General features: G+C 39.4%; 1 protein-coding gene across 1 annotated transcript in view; it reads left to right on the top strand.

Moving 5' to 3' along the window:
• Positions 1-1,514: 1,514 nt before the first annotated feature.
• Positions 1,515-26,173, top strand: part of LOC139115498 (glycine receptor subunit alpha-4-like) — a 59,362-nt gene continuing 34,703 nt past the window's right edge. The window contains exon 1 of the mRNA XM_070677635.1: positions 1,515-1,953. Within this exon, the coding sequence (XP_070533736.1) occupies positions 1,889-1,953 (65 nt within the window). The 5' untranslated portion in view covers positions 1,515-1,888. The remainder of the gene's footprint in view (positions 1,954-26,173) is intronic.

The following is a 26,173-nucleotide window of genomic DNA, read 5'->3' as shown; positions in this document are numbered from 1 at the left end:
CATCATCATCATCATCATCATCATCATCATCATCATCATCATCATCATCAACAACAACAACAACAACAACAACAACAACATCATCATGAAACCATGTTATAAACATTGAGTCGTGGTAATGGCGCTAGTTGAGGTATACAAACCACACGACAAACAATATCCCGGAGTTCATTTATCAATTTCAAATTTAAGGCTTTCAGAAAAACTTAATTCAAAGGAAGTGAGGGGAAATGTGTAAGATATATTCCACGATTAACAAAAACTACAAAAGAGAAGTACCTGTGGCAATGTGTGGATTATAACGAATCTACGTAAATAAACAAATTGTATTGACGAGCAGAACATAGGTCGTATCGGTAAAGTCTTGTATAAAACACAAATTTGCACACACGTAAAGTCATGATAAAGGTACCGAAAGGTACAGATCTTGTCCTTTAACAGACATAGGTGTTGTTGGAAGATCAGGCGATCGGTACCTCGAACAAGTCTGATGCATTTTTGAGTGCTTCTGTTTGATCACACGTTCGTTGATTGAATAGCCTTGGCCGCGTGAACGCGACAGGTCGTGTGTCCGAACAAGTAGGGTGAGATTAAATTGAAACGTTTTCAACGCTGCACGTTTGATGAGCAGATCTAAATGTGTTATGAAATATTTTATAATTTTTGATCGCCACATCTCAAGGCTAGATCATCTGCATTCATGCCATTTTTTCCCTGGCTTCATGTATTTTGGTTGCTCCCTCACTATCCCCTGGTCCTAAAGTATGTACTCTATTGTGATCAAGTATGTACTACATGTACGTAAAACTGTTTACAACACATGGGGAAAAATACTGGACCCGCAAATGGCAATGCATGAATGCACACGCGCTTCATATCTGATAGATACCTCTTTACGACAGCCATCAGTACGCGTATAACAAATTGGATGAGATCTGAACTTTGCGACAAATTAACGTTATCGTTATATGGGGATTCATTTCTTTAAACTGTTGCGTTGTTTCTCACACACTTTCATGATTCATTACTGAGAAGCGCGGTTGTGAGGCAAATAATATTTGTTTGTTTTCCAGTTTCTCCCTAAAGCCTACGCCGACGGAAAGCAAAACGTTTTATTCGAAAACGCCTTATCATGAATAAGGCTCGTGTCGACTGACGGTCGCAAGAGGGCGGCGAGTGACAAGCGCGTAAATATTCCCTAAAATGTGGACCATCCGTGTTGACACAATTTTTTTCAAATAACGCAATTTGCACTTTTCGTATAATGGGCAATTATATCATCCTTAAATCCGTGCCTAAAATGCTACAATAAGGCCTTGTTGAGAGACAGCTCCACCAGACGAGTACCTCAACCGCGGAGCAGGCTTTTTACCTGTCGTTTCATGCTGAGATCATCAGCCTTGAGTCACAGAAACAGGGGACGTTATACGCTGATCGTTCTTTTGATCAATGTAGTGCAGACTAGGGTGTCCGAAATACCGACCACGTGCTGCCTAGCTTACTCGTCGGAAGCGAGTTTTACCTCGCGATAAATGCCACAGACATTGTCCAAGCGAACCTCTATTAGTGAAGAGCTATGCATGTTCGACACTTGACAGGCTGTCGTACCAGAGTCAGCTTTCTTCCAAGTCTGTGTTTGCTGACAACTGGTGCATGAATTGAGTCAGGTAGAGTCAGCCGAGACGAAAAAAAAAGAACTCACCCGTTCGTTGGAGCGAAGTTGAGAAAGATATCAACTGAAATGTCATTTTACGGTTGAGGGGGAAGAGGACGAGATACACAACTCAGCGAACAGGGGGAATATATAGAGAGAGAGAAGAAAAGGAAGACGGCTGACAACAGAAAAGATCTTGGAAAGGACGGTTTATGATATAACTTCACTTTCGGAATGCAGCTTGTACCGGACATCGTTTGCATTATAGTTATCTGTTTTACGGCGGCTCTTTGTGAAAAGTAAGTCTCTTCTTCTATTCTGCTGTTTATTTTTGCACACTTTAGAAATTCAAAGGATGTTGGAGAGGATATTTAATATGAGAGAGAGAGAGAGAGAGAGAGAGAGAGAGAGAGAGAGAGAGAGAGAGAGAGAGAGAGAGAGAGAGAGAGAGAGAGAGATCAGTGCGTAATTTAATCTGATTTCATTTATTTTATGTATTTTTCTTTGTTGTAATTAATTCAAAACTTCAGTTAATAATGTATGGGACAGGAAATGTTTAGTGAAACTGAGTGAAGGGTTTAATTTTTGTCAGCATTATGCGCGAGATTCTGCGTTTAGTAGAGTTATAGCTTTATAGCATTTTTCCGTCAGATAAATTACAGGCTTGAAGCACATGTTGTGTGTACCGATCTGGAGATAAAGCGAAAAGCTACCAAAATAATGAACAATCGAATGTAGGGTGATCGATGAGCCATGATAGGGTCTGACAAAGCGAATTAGTTGCCGTGAATACGTGAGCACGAATCCCCTGATATGAGGGCTGGTGGATTCGTCACAAAAGGTAAACATTACCCGATTCAATATGAGCGCGAAACATATGGCGGATTATACGCAGAGCTGCCGACAGACGAGCATGTGATTACAGCCGAATGACGTCGAAGCCCAGAGCTTCAGCGCGGCTGACCGAGTAGCTTGGAAGCCAGTGATGTGCGATCAGGCCTTCCAAAAACAAAGTCCGATGTTGTAGGAGATTGATCAGAGCCGGACAAGATCACTTCGCACTGTGCGTCATCCACAAATGTTATACACGATCAGGCGCACATGAAAATAGCTACAGCACGTCGAGTTGGGGTTACGCGTCTCGCAGAACGGAATGCAACGAGTTTCATTCCGTTGCCAGTCCGCTACAGGTCGCCGTCAATTGAGTGCTCCCCTGCCAAATTCCACACGACAAGACAGAATACGCGCGATATTAAAAACATGATGAGGAACAGGGATTGCATTCCCGAACAATAACGAAATGATAAATGTGATTTACGCATCATGTGTGAGGGCATAGTCCCTGCAGCCTTCGACGAGACGTGCCGTCGTCAGATTGCGTAATCGAGTTAAACATTCCTGCACAATTTGGAATAAGTGTGTTAGTTGATAAATTAAGTTACAGCAATTACAACATGTTTTGGGAGGGCTTAGAATCAGGTTTTCAGCAAATACTGACAGGTGAAAGGGAAAATGTTGTGCCTGACTGCACTCGACATGATATTGGCGTGATATCAAATGAGTATAATCGATTTCTCGACGAGAAGAAGCATATTTCTATGATTTATTGTACGTGCCTTGTACAGACAGTTTGTTTGGAAAAGCGCTCCTTCAGTATAGTCATGTGTCAGACCTTCGCAATTTTAAAACACTACTTTACTATAATACGACGGTGTTAATTAGGCAGAAGCTTTGCCCTGGAATGTGACGTAATAGTGTTCTTGAAACTCCATACGTTGCAGATTTTGCTTGTGGTCACGTGCCTAGCCATCAGTGAGGAGTCCGTGGTCATCTACAGTATCTATATATCTACCTATGCATGCATATGGCTATATGTATAATATGTTTATGTATATAAGTATGTATGTATGTATGTATATGTATATATGTTTATATGCAATATATATATATATATATATATATATATATATATATATATATATACATATATATATATATATATATATATATATATATATATATATATATATATATATATATATATATATATAAGTGCATTATTGAAATTTATGGGTTACTCACCATGATAAAAAGAGAAAGAAACCCCAAAATACGTATATATTAATGCGATCTGTTTTTATTAATTTATAACGGATATATTTTGTACCAAACTTTCATAAGGCACAGCTGTCTCTGGTAGATTTATTGAGTATTTGATGGGCGTGCTGCTGTTGTACGTGCCGTGGACAATGTCTCCGTACCTCGGACTCGAACAAAGCATCATCAGCTGGCACCAATCGAAGCACGAACTTATCTTATAAAGTCAAATGTGAAAATTGGCTAACGAAGACGAAATTGAAAGATTTAGCTTTTCAATTATTTCCTTTGCTGCTATCGATTCGCTTCTCGCGGTATGATGGAGTGAATCCACGCTGTGGGAGTGCTTTTCACGTTTTCGTTTCACTCAAACCGCTCGAGTGGTAATGAATCAACACGGTGTACTTTCGATCGATGAGCACGGAAAAGACGCTTGTCTGACAGAAATAATAGCGAACTGTTTCTGAGGTTGCTCGATAGTCGAAGTGTTGTCATTGTATGGCATTTACAAAGCTGTGTGGAACAATTTAAAACCCGTGCTTGGCGAACACCATGTTTTGTCCTGAAGTATGGCGTCATTTTTGTGAGAGTTTTTTTTAGAATTAGCATTTTTTTTTCACTGCATATGATTTTATCCATCATAATATGTAGGAAAAATCCGACAGCTGACAGTGGAAAGCTTATGAGATTAATTCCATTTTGAAAACAGTGGTGTGAATTCGTTCAAAACACAGAGTCTATTGTTTGAAGGTGATTGGCTATCACAGTCTTGTGTGAGAACCCCTTGCTACTTTAACGCATCCAGAATCTTATGACAACACTTATCAAAAACTTTACCGAGAACTTCCATTTGAACGTTAACAAAGCTGCCATTTTGTTTCATTCTGAAAAAATCCATAGTTCACCACACATAAATGCCTAACAGCTCTTCAAACGAAAAACAATATTTTAGATATTGACATTGTCTTTGTTGGAGCAAATTGTTGCATTATGGTGACATTAAGTGCTACAGTTTGTTCGTGTCGAGCGTTTTTAATATTCCCTTCAGCAAATTGTAACATTTCTTCCAGATATAGCAAGAGTTTCTTTTGAATTGTAAACTGTTGACATTGCTGGGTCGACTTAATATTTCAATTGCCAATTCAAGTTACTTGTGTAAATAAAAATGCGTGACCACTATTTCCCTTCCGGTACACACCTGACGAGTTTATTCTCGCCGTCGGCGTCTCGGCTGCGAGTATAATAGGCATAAAAGAAATGTTCTGAGTTCCGTCAGATCCTTAAATTGACTAAAAGTAATACGGTAGTTGTAAAATTTTACAAAATGACAGCTTGTATGGTGAGCTAATGTAAAAATTCTTACAACGGAGGGTCTTTGACATTCAAGGCATGTTTCAATAATGTCGTTTACAACCTGGCAAACTTTCATCGTTCCAGTCTTAATCCGCGGCATCAATCAGTTAAAATGTACGCATGCTCATTAGGATGCTGAACATAAAACGAGAGCAGAGCGCAGGCTATAATGAACATACGGATGACTTAGCAGTACTCACCTTGTTCGTAATAGGTACTACCTGTGTTTATTGTCAGCGATGCAGAAAATATATATTACGACGCGTTCATGGAGGAAAATTTTGGTCCGTTATTGTCATCTAGGCTTTATCTATGACATGAATCTATGTGTTTGAAGTTTGTAATGTTCTTCATAGACATGGGTAACCGATAGTGCTCAGGTAAAATAAAACCTTCCCCGGTGATATTACGACAACAGTAATCAACTACAGTTTTCCCAGTTCTTCGTCTGTATGTCTGTCTGTCTGTCTGTCTGTCTGTCTGTCTGTCTGTCTGTCTGTCCGTCCGTCCGTCCGTATGTATGTATGTATGTATGTATGTATGTATGTATGTATGTATGTATGTATGTATGTATGTATGTATGTATGTATGTATGTATGTATGTATGTATGTATGTATGTATGTATGTATGTATGTATGTATGTATGTATGTATGTATGTATGTATGTATGTATGTATGTATAGGTAGGTAGGTATAGGTAGGTAGGTAGGTAGGTAGGTAGGTAGGTAGGTAGGTAGGTATGTATGTATGTATGTATGTATGTATGTATGTATGTATGTATGTATGTATGTATGTATGTATGTATGTATGTATGTATGTATGTATGTATGTATGTATGTATGTATGTATGTATGTACGTATTGTCCGATGTATGTATGTATGTGTGCGTATCTTTGCACTTGCTATTAACCTCGTCGGCGTTGTTTGGATATATCAATTGCTGGTTATGTCAAAGTCAAAGCCCAATGTACGAATTGTCATTTTTCAGAAAATATATGACGATTACATCTTTTCGAAGTGACTGTCCTACAGTCCATGACTGACTCTACAGGGCATTTTGCGCAACGTGCAAAAAAAATCAAGCTGAGCCAGCGTGGAGCTAATTGTAAGCAAAATACTTCATAGTGAATGGTGCCATAGAATATGGCATGGTTTGTCCAGTAATCTCACCGATCACACGACCGGTGACATACTTCTCTTGAGAACACATACAGCTGGAGATCAATTCCAACTCCTGCAGTGCGAAAGCCAAGTGTATGATCTCGCTAAGAAAGTCAAGTTGTATGCACAAAAGTGATGCTAAGACTGCGAACAGTCCCAAGAAGAGTATCCTTAGCAATGAACTATTCCCGAAATCCGTATCAGCAAATGCATCAAAAGTGTCAGATTATGTAATTTAGATGATGTGATAGGTATTGCTAATACAAGTAAAAAATTTAAAACAGGCTGTGTCCATCTAGTAACTGTTCATGCATGCATGTATGATGGCGATCAAATGCACGATCATGATCAAATATTTCTCAAAAAAGCCTCGTATTTACCCTAGAGAATTTAGAATAATGTTTCTCAACGTGTCACTTAAGCTTCACCTGATAATGTGTGGCCCAGGGAGCCTTCGATTGGCAGTGATAATAGACACTCGGCTAATCCTATCGCCCAACCTTCTTCACTATCGTTAAAGGACTCTCACACAGGAAAATCCGTTAATTATAAAGAAGAGACAGTGCTTTACACGCTCGTCATCATAATGGTCGGCTTTATTACATTCCTACACGCATTTTCACAAGTAAGTCACGTTAACCTCATCGAGAAGGTCGGCAGGAAAGCTGATGCGAATCTTTTCTACTGACCTTCACTACATGATGTCGCTGCTCTGACTGTTTCAGTCTTCCACGACCGTTGACTTGCGTGTAAGAAAGGCATTCAAAATTCGCCCGATTAAGGTAATACTCATCTCGAAAAAATGACAGTATTAAAGGTTTGCGCATACTTTACTGAGAGCACTTTGAACTACTCTCCTTAATGATAGAAGATGAAAGTCAGCGGTCATCAGGAAAATATCGGATTAGTGTGGCAAATTATCTCCAATTTATAATTGAAATTCAAAAATGGACACTTTTTTGATGTGTCAATGCTATGGGAACGAGATAATTTGTTAATTTCGTAAATATGAGGCGTTGGGAACTCAACTGTTTCCGCAGTCTTCATATAAACTCTCACAACATTTAAACAGGTAAAGAATTATGATTTTAAGAGTCCGGAATTTAAAAATTAAAGAAATATACCCCCAAAGGACATACAGCTTTATTTGTGAATGTACGTAGACTAACGGTCTTTTGAACTTTTTGTCGTGAACTTTTGCATCCAGCCTAGAGTTTGTGAATTCCCCTGTACTAGTCACATTATTTGTCTGTTTAAGATAGTATGCACCTCGAAAGTGGAAGACTTAAACTTTTGCTCAAACTTTCCTCAGGGAAATTTCAGCTATTCTTTTAACCAAATCAAGAACAAATCGGGATCACCGTGCAAATTTTGGTACTACAGAAACAAATAACCCAAGATTTACCGATATTTAAAATTCAAAATGGCCTCCATCCCTGTGTTAACTCTATGGGAAAAAAATGAAATTTTCGATTTTCGATTTTTTTACACCAAGAGCTTCTAAAACGAACCTCCACAAATGGTAGATCAGAAAATAATTGTAAAAGTTTGAGAGTTCCAACATTTGTCGCCGAGGCGCGTTCTACCATAAGGCACAGCTGACGAATATTACTGTTTAAAGTCGTTTCCTGATCCTAGTATAACTTTAACTGCTTGAAGTCATAACTTTTTAAAGTCAATAAAAGTAACGAAAATGCCGACATGTTCTGCTTTACGTAAGACAGCATTAACTTGGCGAATGATTTGATCACAACGAACATAGGCTGTGTTTAATAATTAGCCAGAACAGAATGTCTGGACTTGAGACGACCTTGATAATGCTCTACTGACGATTGACGATGAATCATTTCGACTATTCTACCGTGGACACGTAAACTAGGACGTCGCACTTGCAAATGTATGTGAAGCGCACCTTCCCATATTTTTGAGCCTGAGTGACGATCATCTTGCCCTGCCTAATCGTTCCTGAACCCACTTTGCACTTTAGAATGAGACAGTGTCATTCCGCTGGAAATAAATTTATACTGTAAAACGCCCCTCTTGACTGCTAAAACACAGATGTGACATACGACTTACACGAATACCGTCATACCGGGATAGACGATGTTTGCGTTCGGTAATAGGACGTTTTCATATGCTGTGGCAACAGATTGCGCCCTGCAATATATTTAACAATTTCAACGTAATTGCATTTGTTCTTATCCCGCAGTTTCGAGGCAAAGGTTGCTCACATTTGCCCTGAGGTCGTGATTGCGTAAAAAGAGATATTATTGTGATTGTGAAAATCTTCACACAGTACCGTCATTAGAACTAATCGGTCTATATGTCAGCTGAACTTGTCAAGAGTCGTGCATTCAATATCCAATATGATCAGTTTGTGTGCACTGTTGTTGAAATCCGTCTTTCTCTTTGATGATTGACGTGTTCCGCTTTACACCCGCTGACTAGCGCAATCACAGAGCTCACGACTGTCGCATCTTCCTTATGAAACCGCGACCATCTTTGTATCTGCTGAGTCTCTTCAACGGCAGGCTGGTTTAAACGTGTTGAAGTGCAGGCCCACTGGAAAGGTCTTCCCTGGCGTCCTCGACCTTTGAATCGCCACAGAGTCTCGTAAAGTTACCGTACGTAACATTTAAAATCCCGAGTGCCTAGCATCCGGATTAACGACACTTTTTTGCAGCTTAGGCGCTCAATGAACCCGAACATTATTCACCGGGAAAAGCTTTGCTTCTTTCGTCCGGGATTACCGCATGATCAATCAATCAATCAATCATTAATGCTTTTGTGTCCTTCCATCGATCTGTGGTCATTTGCTCTCAGCGGCGGTATCAATAATAATGACAGAGACGACAGACATGGTCCACATACAAATAACACACTGAAACGAGACAAAACGTGTCCATAACACGTTCGATAAGTAACTACAAATAAGCCAACAATTATAAAAATCATCCACATAAAGTTTTTATGGAATTACAAATATTCGTTAAAATTGGTGAGAGAAATTGAGAGACAGAGACAGAAAGAGAGGGGGAGAGATAGAGAAAGATAAGGACGTCGACTGAGAAAGAGACACACAGACAGATAGCTCACAGCTCTGTAAATAAAGATATGACTGAAGAGCCGCAAGAGTTGAACTGAAGTCAGAACATTTATTGCTCTATCTCTAAAATGTTTTGTGTTTGATTTCGAACACGATACTATAAAGTGACGAACAGAGAGTCAAATGCCAAAATCCCCATCTGTTCGTTTCGTCGAAGTCGCTGGATTTCTAGATCGATCGAGCCCACCTTAAAAAGGTTCAAAGATACTTTCAGTTTTTCGACAGTCCGATTCCTATCACATTATGAACATGAACTTGATTCTTTTTCAGCAAGCCCCAATTTTTCACACCCATTGCATACGGATGGAGAGACTACATTTTGGAAGGTCATACGGTGAGTTATTCACAGTATTGTACAATTTGTCCCGAAAATTAGCCTACATATTCAAGTGTGTCAACAACACAGATCCATGTCACAATTTACCGCTGATCTTCCTCTTAAATGGGCCGGAACGCCATTTACGCGTGAAGAACCCTGATGCCGTCACCTGTAGCCGGCGAAACGGACGCGGTGGTATGAGGCAAGTGCCAAATTCAAGGAGCATCAGCGTTTCTCTGTCATGAGACAGGCATGTCGGGTGAAAGTCAATATTTTTCGACGTCAGCGGCTGTACAACAAACCTCCACACCTGAGAATATTTACTGATTCCCCAGGACTTGTGTAAAATTCCTCGAGAGGGCCACGGCTGACTGATTAGTTTTTGCCGTGGTGATATCGAATACATCTCTCTCGTATAGGTATGAGACAAAGCAGTGATGGCTACTGTTATCGCTTCGTAATGCCTTGCCATGTATTGTCCTAATGCAGACTTTGTTATCTCGTAATGGCTGTAGGGCGAACTAATTGCAACTGACACAGTCACGAAGCTAACTGCAGTCCTCGAGGAAGATAGATAAAAATTCCTCTAAACGGGTAATTCCTTGAACATTTTGAATCTCATCGCGAGGGTCTGCAATCCGCTGCTAAAATCGCGTTTTTTTTACTGATTTAATCGCCCAGCAAATACAGAATTCATCAGCGACAACTGATCGACACAGTGAGTTACATACAATTTAGGGGCCATCTTTTTTCAGAGACACTGCCCAGAAAATATCCACATATAAGTCGTCGGGAATAAAGTAAACAAACAGCAAAATCGTCAGTCAAAAATTAACACGAGTTAATAATGCTTGTCCGTGTGGAGATTCTACCTCGACATTATGATTATCTGCTATTTAATTAAGTGATCACGGTCTGCAGAAACAAAACAAATGTCCCGTATGTTAAACGATATAGGGCAGACGGTGTGACTAAGACACTTCAAAGACGAGCGCTATCATCGACACACATACATACTTACAGTTTAATGATCGCAAAATCGAGTTGATTTGTAAATATGGAACTCTTCGTGATCTTTACGTTAATGTCAGGATGTATGCATTGCAAATGCTACTCTCTATTAAAAGTTGACCAACTCCCGGGGCAATATTGTCTGCTCACGTTCCAATACTACGAGATAGTCGTCTGAACGTCGACGCGACAAGTAATCGCATTGTAACGTGATTAGACTGCAAAGTACAATCACCTACTTTCCTATAGCTACTATTGTTTTACAGTGCTGTGACGTACTAATTTTTATCTTTTGTGTTTGGCAAGCCTTTGTTGATTATTTAACCCCAAGCTGTATTGTTTCTCTATATTTCCATGCTTCGAATTCGCCATGTATGTATGTATGTATGTATGTATGTATGTATGTATGTATGTATGTATGTATGTATGTATGTATGTATGTATGTATGTATGTATGTATGTATGTATGTATGTATATGTACGTACGTACGTATGTATGTGTGTGTATGTATGTAAGCATGCATGTATAGATGGATGAATGCATGCATGTATGGATGGATGGATGGATGGATGGATTAATGTATTGATTAATGTATTGATGTATTGATGGATGCATGCATGTATGTACTCGAATGCTAAAGTTTTTTTTAATAATGAACATCGTCTGTTAATTATTGAACATATTCTCTGAATTACTGTAGCAGAAATGCTTATGGACTGATTCTGCTTGAAAAGGCATGGCGACGAGTTTCAATCACACACTAGAAGCGTTTCCGCAGCGAAATACAGCCTACTTGTAATTGCTTCTACCGTTATACTAGTTTGTCCTCGTGACATTTTTCTTTCTTAATGGGCGTAAAATGCTCTTTCTATATGCAATCACTCTTCTACGAAATCGATGTGATTTACACATATCACTTGTCGGATGTTGGTTCCATCTTATGTCAACCGCATCCAAATCCCGCCTTAATGTGTGCAATTCTTCCCGAGCATCCGTTCATGTCGTCGCTGGTTTCACTTAAAGTGGAAGTCACATGCGTCAACCCACCGCCTGAGAACGCCGCCTTGTATTTAAGCAAAGATTCTTGGTTCTAATGAACTCAGTACAAAAGTTATAAGGGTGTTATGATGGAATCGCATTTATTGCGGGGTCACTTCTTTCACGCAAGAGTTGATTTCAGTGTAATTTAAAGCTCTACTTGCTGTGATCATTGATGTTGCGGCATGTTCCGTCTGCGAAATACGGTTTCTTACTGTACTCTAAGGTGGAATGTCTTATGCTGAATTGTGCAACACAGCCTGTATACCGCTATAAATAAATGTTAAATGTGTTATTTGTTGGCGAGTGAAGTTTACTCCGAACTAGTAGTTCTTTTGGCAACAATTAAATTGCGCATAGTGTACAATGCAGTGTGTTAGCAAGCCAATACTTCGCATTGCAATATACATTGGATTTATGAACAAAAATTAAAAACGTTGTCGTTATCTACAGCAACTATATCCCTTTAACTCATGGCCTAGACTAGCCTGCAGAGGGCCTAACCGTCTTCTGGACACATGTAATGATGGCATCGAAGTGGAAAGATTCGTATTCTTTTGATTATAACATGATTTAGACATGGGATAGGCTTCGGTAGTTGCTGTATAATTACACCAGTCCTAGACAGCAAACACTGGCTTTAATACACTCAGTAGGAAAGGCTTGCCTGCAACCACATTGCAATGAGTAAAACGTCTGTGATTGTGACATAGAGCTGCAAAGATTATTTTGGAAGAACAAAATAGTAATTTCATATTGTTTCACGTGCACCAGATTGTTATGGCAACATTCCATTTTTCTCAAAGTGGAATTACGCTACTTACGACAGAATCAATACCAACGACAGAATCAAATACACCATCTGAAATTTTTTATACCTCATTATTCTGATATATTTGATAATTCTGTCGTTTCATGCAGTAAAAAATTCGTCATAGTAAATTTCATTCTCGGTAATTATACTCTTTTGCAATATGGATTGTCTTCCTACCTCTCTTCATGCCAGGGCCAGTAACTGTAATTTTTGATATTTTTGGGAACCATTTTCAGTTTGTATATCGTTTCCAAATTCATGTTCTACCTCTAAAAGCATCATGATGTTGAAACACTTACTATTTACAAGTAGCTTGTCAACATAGCGTCTGTACGTGTAAAATGCACTGTTCTTGTCACATTTGAATTCTAGTCCAAACCACAATTCAAGTGTCAATAAGAATGCGGTCTACACATGTACAGGCTGAGTTGACAACCTGGATACTGTGTATCTCAACATGTTGTCTGTAGAACAGTAAGAAACTTGAGTTGACATGAAAACAAAAGTGGTGAAAAAATCGCCGAAGAGTAAAGCAGCCACAGTCATTTAATCCTTCGCTTTCAGTTCATTTAAGGTCATAGTATAAATGTTTATTTCTTTTTTCTGCTTTTCACTTTCAAATTGCTTGTTTTCAAAATTGTCATTTCTACAACGAGAACCTAACATACCCTGTATTCTACTTTGATCTGTAATGTCGGTGGAAACAATTATTTGATATTGAATTGTTTCAACTCATTTATTATTTAATTTTGATAATAGTCCTTGGCAACAAGACTATTTTGTCATTTGTACACATCTAATGTTGCTAACGTTACAAACGGCTTTCCTAAATGGCATTCCATGGAACATGTATAATTGAGACTTCGGGAGGAATTAAATTGCAAGCTGGAACATTTTTACGAGACAGTCTGTGTCTACTATTCTTCTGAACCCCTCCCCACCAAAAAAAAACACATTCCCAAGTTTTACTAGGCATCAAGCTTTCTTAAAATAATAACAGATGTGCGCAGCTTCCTTCTCGATGCCGTGATCGATAAGACATTAAAAACTCATCTTCCAAGGTTATATTTACTTTTCAAGATCACACGCTGACCCACTTTTGTGCCAGGCACGACAGAAGCAATATTCCTTCCGAGATTTTATTGTTAATCAATCACTCCGACTGAGTCCTATAAAATGAATCAAAATACTTCTTTTCTTGTGTCGCTTGAATCTCCTGAATGTAAGGTCGGCTTAATACACCAGATTGTTAGATGCTAGCAAATCACCAGAAAACATGAGCATTATACATAGGCAACATTGTAGAACAACCGAGCTCGGTTATTGAACCACTCTTTATAGAGTAGCGGCGAAGATTTAGCCGAGCGGTTTTCACCGTGATGTCTTCGATGGTTGACTAGGTGCCGTACGTTTTTAGTTCGATTCCGAGCGAGAATTTACTGACTTTTCTGCTCTTGGGGATAGTTCTGCTGGTGGACAGAATTAACCAATCAGTTTAGCGATATATTCATTCCTTTGATCGGGTTTGTTTACCGTTTATGATAGCGAGTTTTTGTGTTTGAAGGCTTTATGAACTTTACAGAAAATTGAAACTAGTAGCTTGCAGCTCGGTTGTTGAACTAGAAAAAGTTGAAAATTGCTAGGCCGAGTTCAGTTATTGAAACAGGGGTTCAAAACCGAGCTTAGCCGAGCAGTTTTGACTTTGATGCCTTTTGCTAGGTGACTGGATGCGATACGTACGTTGTGAGTTCAAATCCGATCGAGAATTTACTGGATTGGTTCCGTGTAGCTCCATCACGAATTTGAAATGGCTAGATCAGTGACATGCCTTGCATGAAATGCCGGACTCATCTCCTAAAGCTCCGTCCCTCCACCTACAGCTTCCCTTTGGCTATTCACGCTGTCAATGTTGACTTTTGTTGTTTGCGCAAGTATGCCCGTCGTATACTATAATCTGTGCACGGCATATACTCTGATTGTGAAATCATAATATTGACCTTGTCCTCATTATATCTCTGACCTGTGGGCTGTTCAAGTTGTACCGCTACGTTGTGCTTGTATAATCACCAATCCTTCGCGGAGATACAATTCAGTTTATTTCAACTGTTTGATCCCGACACTGTGAGACGTAGTCCGGGGTTTGTCTGCGTTGTCTGTTACAGATGATTATTTCGTTATTTGAAGGGCAGTGTTCGCCCTTTTCAGGCTTTGTAATGATGGATCAAATTCTCAACACCAGTGCCGATAAAAACTAAAATTGAAGAGGAAAATATGCCTTTTGAACGGCCCACACAATGCACAGACAGAAGCCATCAATAATACAGCCCAGCTTGTTATGGGCCGGGGATTACTGCCCAGCGTTGTCCAGATGTTTTACATACCTTGTGCCACATTTTTTGCGGGCGTGTCCTTAATTGAACCTTGATGTGTTGCTAGGAAGGGAGACTCTGCCAACTATCATGTTTAAAGGACGGTAGAATCAGAAATGTAACAAGTACAGGCTTAATGAACTGATTAAAATCCAACGGACGGGACTTTAAAGGTCATCGTTACAAATTGTAATCACGAGAAATCAGCGGAATGACGATATCCACTGTCTCAGTCCGTGGTGCGTAATGTAAATCCTGTAGGCTGCGCCTTACATTATTTAGGGGATGTGGATTCTGATTAAAAGAAGAACCAATATATATTCAGTGTAAAAGTATATCGCTCTGCGATCCTGTTCTATCTATCTATCTATCTATCTATCTATCTATCTAAGTATCTATCTATCTATCTATCTATCTATCTATCTATCTATCTATCTATCTATCTATCTATCTATCTATCTATCTATCTATCTATCTATCTATCTATCTATCTATCTATCTATCTATCTGTCTGTCTGTCTATCTATCTACCGACCGACCGACCGACCTAACTACCACCTACCTACCTATCTACCTACCTACCTACCTACCTACCTACCTACCTGCCTAACTGCCTGTCTGTCTGTCTGTCTGTCTGTCTGTCTGTCTTTCTATCTACCTATCTATATATACATATGTATGTATGTATGTATGTATGTATGTATGTATGTATGTATGTATGTATGTATGTATGTATGTATGTATGTATGTATGTATGTATGTATGTATGTATGTGTGTGTATGTATGTGTGTATGTACAGCGTGAGTCTGTAAAAACGAGCGGAAATCGAAGGCGTCATAACTCATACAGAGGTAGTGATAGAAATCGTAGATCACCAGCCGTCAGTATTAAATTTCAAATATAGTTATCAGAGGAAGTTCTGACTTATTCATCGTACATTGTTAAAATTATCAAATTTATTGTCACAAGCTGCAGTGTGTCAGCCACATCTGTTCTTTGTTTATGTCAATGCAATATAACTTTATTCGCCGTACGTACGTTTGCTATAAATAATTTCATTCGTAGGATGTTCAAGCAACCTTTGAGGGCACTATGTTCAAAGATGAATGAAGCCCTCTTTAACATTAACCTATCTTCAATTTAGGTTGAGGGCTAAAAGATATCATGAACAAAATACTGGATAAGTGTATCATATACATGCACAAGCCAAGTTTGTCGTCTCCGAACAAAAAATACGGTATTTATTCTCTGATCGTTCTACGTCACGACAACCCGCGTCTATGTCATCAATTTTGGTGCGTCGGACCTTTTTTTTTTGTCGATCTTCGGTGTGCTCGTAAATATGTAAACAAACAACATGGCGGCCGATGTTTCTCCCACGATCAAAAGTCATGTAATGAAATCGATATTTTCACAGACTACGACATTACTAATCCGAACAATGTAAACACAAGAGTGTACCACCTGTATATTCCGAAGGAATTACGTGAATAATTTGCGGAAACAACGAACTCGAAGCTGGTCGCGTATATACCGTGGGTTCCGTACGCATTGCAAACAGGGTCAGGCGCGACGTTTACAGTGTTCGCGCCGTCGAGATTCAGTCGATATTTGTTCCCGAAAAATAGCGTATCTTCGTCTGTGATAAATTTCTAGGACTATGCTATCTTTGAAATAGAGTATAACTTTGCGGAAGGTAGCCTACGTGTAGACCGAGAGCTGTCATTTGCTCCACACACGAACGAACGTGAGCGCTAACGCACATGACGGACGACTGGAAATGATTGACAACTTGTGCACGGCGTACTGATATTTATTCCTAAAGTAGTTCAAAAGTTTAAACGCGGAATCGTCATGGAAAACTTATTTTATTTTGCAAAAAATAACGAATTCTTGGCTTGTGCATGTGATAAGTATATTATTCCCTAATATTTTTCTTCGTTCAGCTCGGAAAATACTCGTGACGTAATGACCGTGTCACCACTCGTCTCCGACTCGTGGTGACACGGTCATTACGTCACTCGTATTTTCCTTCGCTGAACGAAGAAAAATATTAGGGAATAATATCTAAATATACTTAAAACTAAAGTGACGGCATACTCAGTGTTCCAGCCCTGCTTTCAACCAACCCTACTCTAAAAAGTACGCCTCAACATTCAATATGCAACATCGTAGTACGTTATCAGACCCATTGTCACTACAAAACAAGAAGGCCTCGCTCACCATTGTGGACGTTTTGATTGATGAACATGAAAGTACAAGATTAGCCAGAAACTCGATAACCATATAGGAGACAGAACAGTCCCATCTAACGGATTTGTGTAAAGTTCAATGTCGTTTTATTTGACTGAACAGCATCTGCAGTGAGGAGCAAAATTATGGGATTTGGCCAAAAGGTCAGCACAGCTATTATGCGAATGCTGTAATTTGAATTATACATGTACATTCGGTCACGGTTACAGAATCCAAGAAACACGACTTGCTCATAATCCTAATTGGCAAAAAGAGTACAATTAAAATGTCATGGGTGTAAAAAATGCCTGGATTATTATTCAATTTGTGGGTAAGTTAATTGTGCTTCACCTTTCACCCCTGGTTGATACACGACGAATAACTTCCCTTGTTTTATCGAGATTTTTTCTTCGAAAATATTTAGATGCATCGAACGTTTTCCGGCGCTTTAAATTTCAGGAGATACAACGATATACTTTCTATTTCGCGTAGCTCTAAATTTCAGTAGAGAAAACTTTATCTAATTGCTTTTCCTAGAGGCTATAAGCCGAAAATAGGCACAGGTAGCCAAAGAGGAAAAGATTCCTGTATACGTAGCTTGGGTGAAATAGTGTTTGCATTATTCACAGGGTAATTGGTGCTGTACATCTTCAACACATACAAATGTGAAAACTACACGCAGATTCTTCTTATAGTGACAAAGTTGTCGGCCACGTCACGGATACTTTCCGACTAATTGACCTAATTCAATTACTCAGCCCTTGTTTCAGTCTGCACGTCTGGTCACCTGAATCTACAATTGCATCATCCTGACCGCCTCGTTACAGTGCGTGGGTGGAATAGCGTGCCATCACTTCACCTCGCTTTATTCACAAGGCGGGGCAGGCCGCCACACGTTCGAGTTATCTCGTTATTCTTCTTTTTGAGTGTGTGCGAAAAACGTATTAGTGATCTCCTAGAACGGCGGCAACCTTAGAGCATGCATCTAGTCAGTTCCAGAGCTTCATTAAAGCTTTCAAGACATACAAACCACGTAGAGACACAAGAACACCGAATCGCTAGTATAACTATACCTACCTACATACCTACCTACATACGTACCTACCTACCTACCTACCTACCTACATACATACATACATACATACATACATACATACATACATACATACATACAAACATACATACATACATTATTACATGCATGACATTTATACTAAACATACAGAGAAATGGACACTTTGTGAGATAAACAACTTGAAAACAGAACGATCAATATACAAATCTTGGATGTAAATTCATATAGCACTTTACTAATAATTATGTAAAAAAAATCTACCTTGAAGGAAATACAGCGAAACTCTAGATTATGGTGTTGTCAATAGAATATTTGTCAGATTTGAAACTGAGACAACCATATGCTGTTTTTATCGGCTGAAGAAGATCTTGAACACGGGAGATTAAGATGGTTTGCCTGAGACCTGTGACACACAGCTGTCCCAGAGTGCACAGATTGCGCACTTAGCATATTGACAGCTTTCCTGGGAAAAGAATAGTATTCACGCATATAAATTCATGAACCACTCTAATTTTATTTGTCAAAAGAGGAGGACGCGCTGTTAATTAAATAACGAAACTGACAAAATAGAAATTAAATTTTTATACTCTCACAGGAACTGCTTTGGAAATTAATCATTTTGGTTACCCAACGGAAACTAAGGTACGCATACGCTGTATGAAACGCGTGTGGGTTCAATATACCGCTGACATGTTGTTTGATATATTTTTGAAAAGAAATACTAGTAAGTGCCGCCTTCCTGGATATTTCCATAGCCATCAATCAGTACCAGAGGGATTGATACATACAATATTTGTTGACGAATGTAGGAGATACACCCGGGTAATCTTAAAAATCATATCTCAGCTTTGCTTCGCTTACTAGTCAATCCATACCTTTCGTCGAAGCACAGAATCAACATTCCATAAATGGGGGCCTCTTCTTTATCAATATTGTTGTAAAAGATGAAGGAACAAGACGGGAGACGATTGCAAGGAGGAAGAAGACTATCTCACATTTCAACGACTTCTGCAAATAGCTTACACGAGTCTTATCAAAACTACCACGGGTGTTATCTGGCCAGACGGCTGCAAGAACAAAGATGTCTATTGTCTCCCGTATTGATCAATAGCCAGTGTTGTCTGCCAGAAGGCTGAGTTTACATTTCGTGAGAAGCGCTTCCATCACTTGAGAAAAAAAGCCTCCCTATGAAAGTATAGATGATTCAAACGGCGAGTTTCTCGTGATCTGGCCCTGTCACCTTCGTACAGTATAACAGTGTGCGGAAGGAATGGCGGTGGTATGTCTTCCCTGTTGAAGAAAAGTGACTTTTGCTTGTAGTTTTAAGTTCTTTGAAAAAATATTATAATATAATTGCTGAAACCATGGCATAAGCACAAACCACTTTAGAAAGCAGCACTATGATTGCGTAAGGTCTTTGAAATATGACGGGTAACCATGATATATTTTATGATTAAACCAGCCGAAATTGCACCAACAAAGAAATCAGTGAAAAGAACAAAAAGGGGGCATCCTCACTAACTCAACACTTACATTTTTGAACGATCCTTTAACTTTGGAAGCAACTCGATGCAGTTGAGAGAGTTACTTTGAGGCAGACAAAACTGAAAGAGAGAGGAACCCGATGTCAAGGATGATAATTATTGTTGCTTTGGCTAACGAGACCACAGAATAATGATAAAACGATATTTACATTTTCTGCGCCATCGTTCTTTTCACAGTTATTACGTTTACACAATCCTTTCTTCACAACCTTCTAATTCATCTATTATCTAATTACCGTCATTACTGCTGAACAGTCATACTGTAATTGCCAGTATCGTTATTATTACCACCACCACCACCACCACCATCATCATCATCATCATCATCATCACCATCATCATCATCATCATCATCATCATCATCATCATCATCATCATCACCATCATCATCATCATCATCATCATCATCATCATCATCACCATCATCATCATCATCATCATCATCATTATCATCACTGCTTGTGTCATCATTCCTTCGTCATCAACATCATTATCACCAATGCAAAAATAAAACCCACCTAAAAATAGTAATAAGTTAACATCAGTCCCAGAACTTAAGTTGATCTGCCAAAGCCTAGACACTTTGTAAACCAGAAATGTGCAAAATCTGGTTTTTTTTTCCGAATCTTGTATAACTCTTACTCGCTCAGACACGTCAAGTAAAGCTATCGAGCACCATTAGAAAGTCATAACATCGTCATCGATTGTGTCTGCCGATTATTGGGATAGTTAGGGATACGCTGTTACCTCAAGGACCCATTTGACAAACATTATCTGTATCAAGGGAACGTGAAAGGTGATTGCAAAGCAGGGCGTACCCTCTTTAACTAGAGCTACAAAAAGTCAAATGAGACATTCTATGGAAGGGGTATTTTAGCCATTACCAATGTATTCATCCTCCATAAAAATAATCCGCAATATCATAGAAAAATAACTCACAATAATTCGTATAGCGTGAATGACGGTGCGCATCTCCATGTCTCTTTGAGACCGGCAAACAGACAAATGTCAAGTTGCCTTGGTAACGGTAGACTACCAATCGGTAGAATGATATGTGACAATAAGTATCTTAATTTTCAGTGTTTAGCAAATGTCCGCAGTGTTGTTTGCCTTCTGCCAAGTCGTTTCGTTTCGGTAATTTGCACACGAACAAATAACCCTCGACGTTTGATCGATTGCCGTATCGTCGTCTCGCCCACCTGTCCGACTTAGATAAAAGGAAACCTCCGTTGATGGGATTCTAAAAATGCTATCACAGTTTTATCAAGTCTATTCATTAGTGGGGAATTTGGATTCTAATGGACGCCATACATGCAGCGTAAGGAGGTGTGATTACGTCACCACGATCCTTTGCATAATATTTACATTTCGTTCTCAACTGAAACTTTCAGTTCACACACTTTATAATGCAGCTATTTTCTAATCTTCCTGAAACAAATTAAGACAAATGTTTCGTCCCCCATTGCCCTAACAGCAATAGCCTTTTAACTTCCTCATAATTATGTATCGTTGATGTTCTCTGCTGAACAAATCTTTCATTATACAACTGATCTGGTCTAAAAGAGGAAAGCGGCCGATATTATGCGAGAGAGACCATAAATAAATGCGAAGAGAGCAATTTGGAAAGCAACGCCAGTTATCTATTGACATCAGGTCCAAAATATCGGCGCTGTTGAACTAGCGACGACTTCTCATTGGGTCATGTATTTGTTTATATTGGGAAGTAATATTTAGACAGACTTTACTTTAGCCTCTTGTTTATGACTTGATGACCATTTGTTCATAACGATTACAGAACTATATGCTGAGATTTGATTGTCTTGATGTGAAACTCAAAGATAGCTCTTAGGTCTGCCTTCGTTACAAGCCCTCATTACCGATAACTAAATGTATGGCCTAACCGAATGGCACATGATAAGAGGTTAGTAAATTATCTATACAGTTACAGTAATTAAACGGGTCGTCCTATAAACCATAATCGGCTTTGTAAGGAGAATGCTTCCTGAAAATGGTCGCAAAGTGGTATTTCGCGTCATTGACGATGCAATCTTTTTATCGGGCATATGTATCATTGACCGTAAATCTGACATTAGGGAAAAAAATGAAAAAAAGCATCGAAAAACTAATGTTCATAGAGTGAGTTTATGATGAGGGAAGACTCCCTGTCAGAGTATCAGCTCGAACAATATAAACTGACACAGGCAGATACAGCAGAAATCCGACTGTCATAAAATCAACACCCATTAAGGTAGTATGCGCCTTGAAAGGGCTTTTGCTCAAACTTTTCTGAATGAAACTTTCAACCATTCTCTTACTAAATCAACAATAAAAATCTGGGGTCAATGCAAAGTGTGGAACTGGCGAAACAAATTACCCAAGGTGAACATTTTGCGATATTTGAAATTCAAAATGGCCGCCATGCCTGTGTTAACTCTATGAGGGGAAATCAAATTTTGGATTTTCGTAAAACTAAGCCGGTGAAAGTTTTTCATTCTCAAAGAGCTTTAAAATGAGCACCCACGAGTGGTAGATAAGAAAAGAATCGTAGAAAATTTAAAGTCCGACTATCTGTCCCCGAGGGGCGTTCTACCTTAAATATATCATTGAAGAAGATATTTTCAAATCGTTTTTAGTGGCGGTTGCAGCTGATGTGTCGTTCACCACACAGAATTATAAGTCATGGCCATGCCGCTAGCTTCCGTATGAGGATAATTATTTAGCCAAGCTGGAATATTGACCACGGAATAAAGGCAAACTATCTTTACTTCGGGAATGGAAAAGACTTTTAGAAGGAGGAAGGGTAAAAACAGTGCAAGATGGGCTGGTACACGAGTAGGGCTGGCACAGAAGCAGGATTAGCATAACAAACAACCAATTCGTGAAGCCATTCTTTCACGTGACCGCTCTCTGTCGTTAAAATTCAGGTAAAAGGCGACGGCAAAATATCTCTGTCGGAACAACAAATAGTCTTGATCCGACAAAGTGATTTCGACAAAGTGATTTGTCTGAAAATAAAAAAGTGGAAATGCGCAGTATCTTTTTAAATTCATTTGTGACCACTCCACCTGATTTTCGCATCAAGATGTGGATTACTATCCAATGTTTCGCTCGAGAAGTATATTTTGACACAGTTCTTAGGCTGCTCTTTATATCAATATAGTGCAATATAGCGGCGTGTGCGTATTGCGGCTAATTAGCTAGTTTTGACTATCCTAGATATTTTGATCCAAATTGACCATCAAGGGGGAAAGTGAAAGATGTTTGCAACCGTCCTGGAAATCATCCCCATCCACCCACTGGCCTCACACACTCCTCACTGTTCACCTTGGAAACAAGCCGCTGGACCTCTCCCACTACAAAGGTCCAGCGTCGCACTGTCTCAACCACATGACTTTGTTCTTCCATCGTCAACCCAAACACCGTTGGGCAAAGGTTAGTGTACCGGACTCACTATTGGAGCGCGGTGATTTCCAGACCTGGTATTACCAGAGTAACGGATTCATTGTCGGAGGATGGTGAGATCGAGACTTTAGCACGGTGATGTGCCCTGAGCAAGGCACTTTACTCCTCATTGTTCCAATAGGTACCAGTAACCGGGTACCTCATCCTGTAATTGGGATTTCGCGTGTTGGATGATGGGTTGACTAAAAACACACCAAAAAAACTGCTGAATATTTAGTCTAGCCTTTTTACGAGTTGACCACTGAACAAAAGAAAACAATTCACCTATGAACACCACTTTTCGCGAGCAGTATTGTTCTAGATATATCCCTGCGTGTTCAGTTACAAGTTCTGAGGTCGTCCGGAACATGTCAAATACGTCAACATACGTCAATATTTGTTGGAGGTAACTTCGATATAGGTTCCAAGCACGTTACTCATAAGTTAATAATACGTTTTGGGTACGCTAGACAATTATCTCGACGCATTTCGACTTATGAGTAACTTACATTACGTGTGCGAACGCGTGTCAACAAGCGCAAACCTACCTACAACTTATTCCTGCGTGCGCGGGACGTATGAGCCATACGCTGGCATACGTCGAAAGGTTTTGTACATGCACACAATTTTTAGACGACCTCGCCGTACTACGGCGTATAGCAGAGTGCTTCAGCGAGCTCTCAACTTATACAAACTTATCCATAACGTATTTGAGTGCGCCAGCGTATTCGCCAAATTTTTCATACGTTACATATGCTGGCTAGATCGTCAAGGTGTGAAAGGGCCATGGCCTTCTGCTCAAACTATATTTCATGACAAATATGACGGTGCTGTGCATGACTCACTTGTAGGGCTAACTTAGTGAACTGCCCGCCGGATTCAGCGAGATTCCCCGTACACAATGTACAATTTGAAGTACCTTCGGATGTTTTGTAAAATCTAATGACGAGCTTTCAAGTTTGGACAGAAGTGTTCAATGGCACTGTGGCGGTAATAACTTTGATTTTATTCATTGTAATTTTTCTTGTACAATACTATTTTGATTTAAAGACATAATATTGTTTTCATATTTAATTAAACCACGCAATGTTTCATCATTTGCATCCCTTTGAGATAAAGCTATCCTGGCGGCGTGACTAATATAAGCCGATTAGGTTTAGGGGAGGGGGACTAAGGAAAGTGAGTTTGTTGTTAGACTTATGACGTAGCTCCCAATGATGTCTAACTTGTTGAATGGTCATGGCGTCTCACATGGCAGAGGGGAAACGACAGTAGAGGAAAACAAAAACCTATAACTACAAAAAACACAAAAACGCAAATGTAGAGGAAATTGTTTGTACTTTATGGGGAAAATATCTCCTGATTCCATGGATTTTTAATTTGGAAAGAAACCGTAAATACTTATTAATGCTTTGAGCATGGAGGGTCATCTTTTATAAAACGCTTTCAGTGCCCGGCTTGATTTCCCTCGTGGAGGTGAAAGTTTTGCAATCGTTGTAACTAGTTGAATTTACCAATGACAGAGCAAGATATTGATGAGAACGATGAATATTGATCAAGGATGTGAGAGTTTAACACGGATTAACCAAACATCCAACCGCGTGGAGAGACGCGGATATATTTAATCAAGCCATGTGCTTAGGGAGCACGTTTAATTGACGTGTATCTGTGTTCAAAGCGTTCAAACTGAACCCGAGTGACCTAAACATCGGCTCGATTCACCCGGCGTTGAGTTCGTGCGCATAGCTTGAACACCAGAAAAAATCTTTTACAAGTCTCGTGAGCATTAGAGCGTTTTTCTCCAATTACAGTCAAATGGGAATTAAACATTCCCACGTTTCCCAAGGCCCGATTAGCCGAGTAAAGTATCTGCGGGTATCTGGCACACAGTAACCATCTCACTGATACGTAAGTGAACGCTTTGTGTGTCTGTAAGCGATCGTTTATCAACGTACGCACTTATCTTCTGAGATCGACACACCTGGGACCCGGCATTCTTAATGAAAACTTAATCTCCGTCCAAACTCCTCTTCCTTTTCCGCCTTTGTCTACGATTCTTATCGTTAAAATGCGCCTGTTTTTTTTATCACCAATGAGTCTTGTTTTGCTCATCAGCGATGGAAATTGATTCTTGAAAAGGGGAAACTTCTGAAAACGAAAGGATAATGGGACATTTTAAAACCATTACGACACCCACAACTACCTTTAATTTAAAGTCTTGATAAGTTGGATGAAACGAGTTCTTATGCATGTTGGTCAGGAATACTTGAGCATTTTTCTTTGAAAAAATGCCATAACATTCATCTCCTGATATAATTAAATTGTCATGAAAACATTAATTTAAATCTTTACCAAATACAATCAATTATATACACAATCACAATCCCAAAAAAGATAGATTGCTCAATTTAAGGTACAACTTCACTCGATAATCACAAGCAAGCCCACAATTGATCTACATCATTCGACCAGTTCTTTGCACAGACGGCCAGACGCATATATAACTTCAATAAATATAACATTGAATTTTTGCCGTAACTCGGCGATTTGCCCTGTGTGTTGTCAATAACATCAGCAGCTTTTTCTGATATTTGCAATCCTGCTACGTAACCCGAGGTGTCGACAATATCGAGTGTAAAATCAGGTCACTTATTCAACTAATAGTCCATTCATTAGGTTAATTTTCCGAGGCCTTGTGTCGACAAGAAATACAATATCTTCAAGCACGGGTTGCAGTACGTTTAGCTGTCGCATTTCATATGCAATCGATAACCGTCGACAGTATAAACTTCTGGACATACGGCATTTGATGTGTGCATTGAAAACAAGATGAGCGATAAAGTACAGTCAGCGTTCTCTCCACACCCTGCCCAAATGATTATAAGTGTATTTCGATTCGTGATCGGATTATGCCGACCAAATCGGTCTTTGACAGATAAAAATCAACGCAATCGCA

The sequence above is a fragment of the Ptychodera flava genome, chromosome 17 (assembly GCF_041260155.1).
Source record: "Ptychodera flava strain L36383 chromosome 17, AS_Pfla_20210202, whole genome shotgun sequence".
Classification (NCBI taxonomy): Eukaryota; Metazoa; Hemichordata; class Enteropneusta; family Ptychoderidae; genus Ptychodera; species Ptychodera flava.
This window is presented reverse-complemented; position numbering and strand designations above follow the sequence as displayed.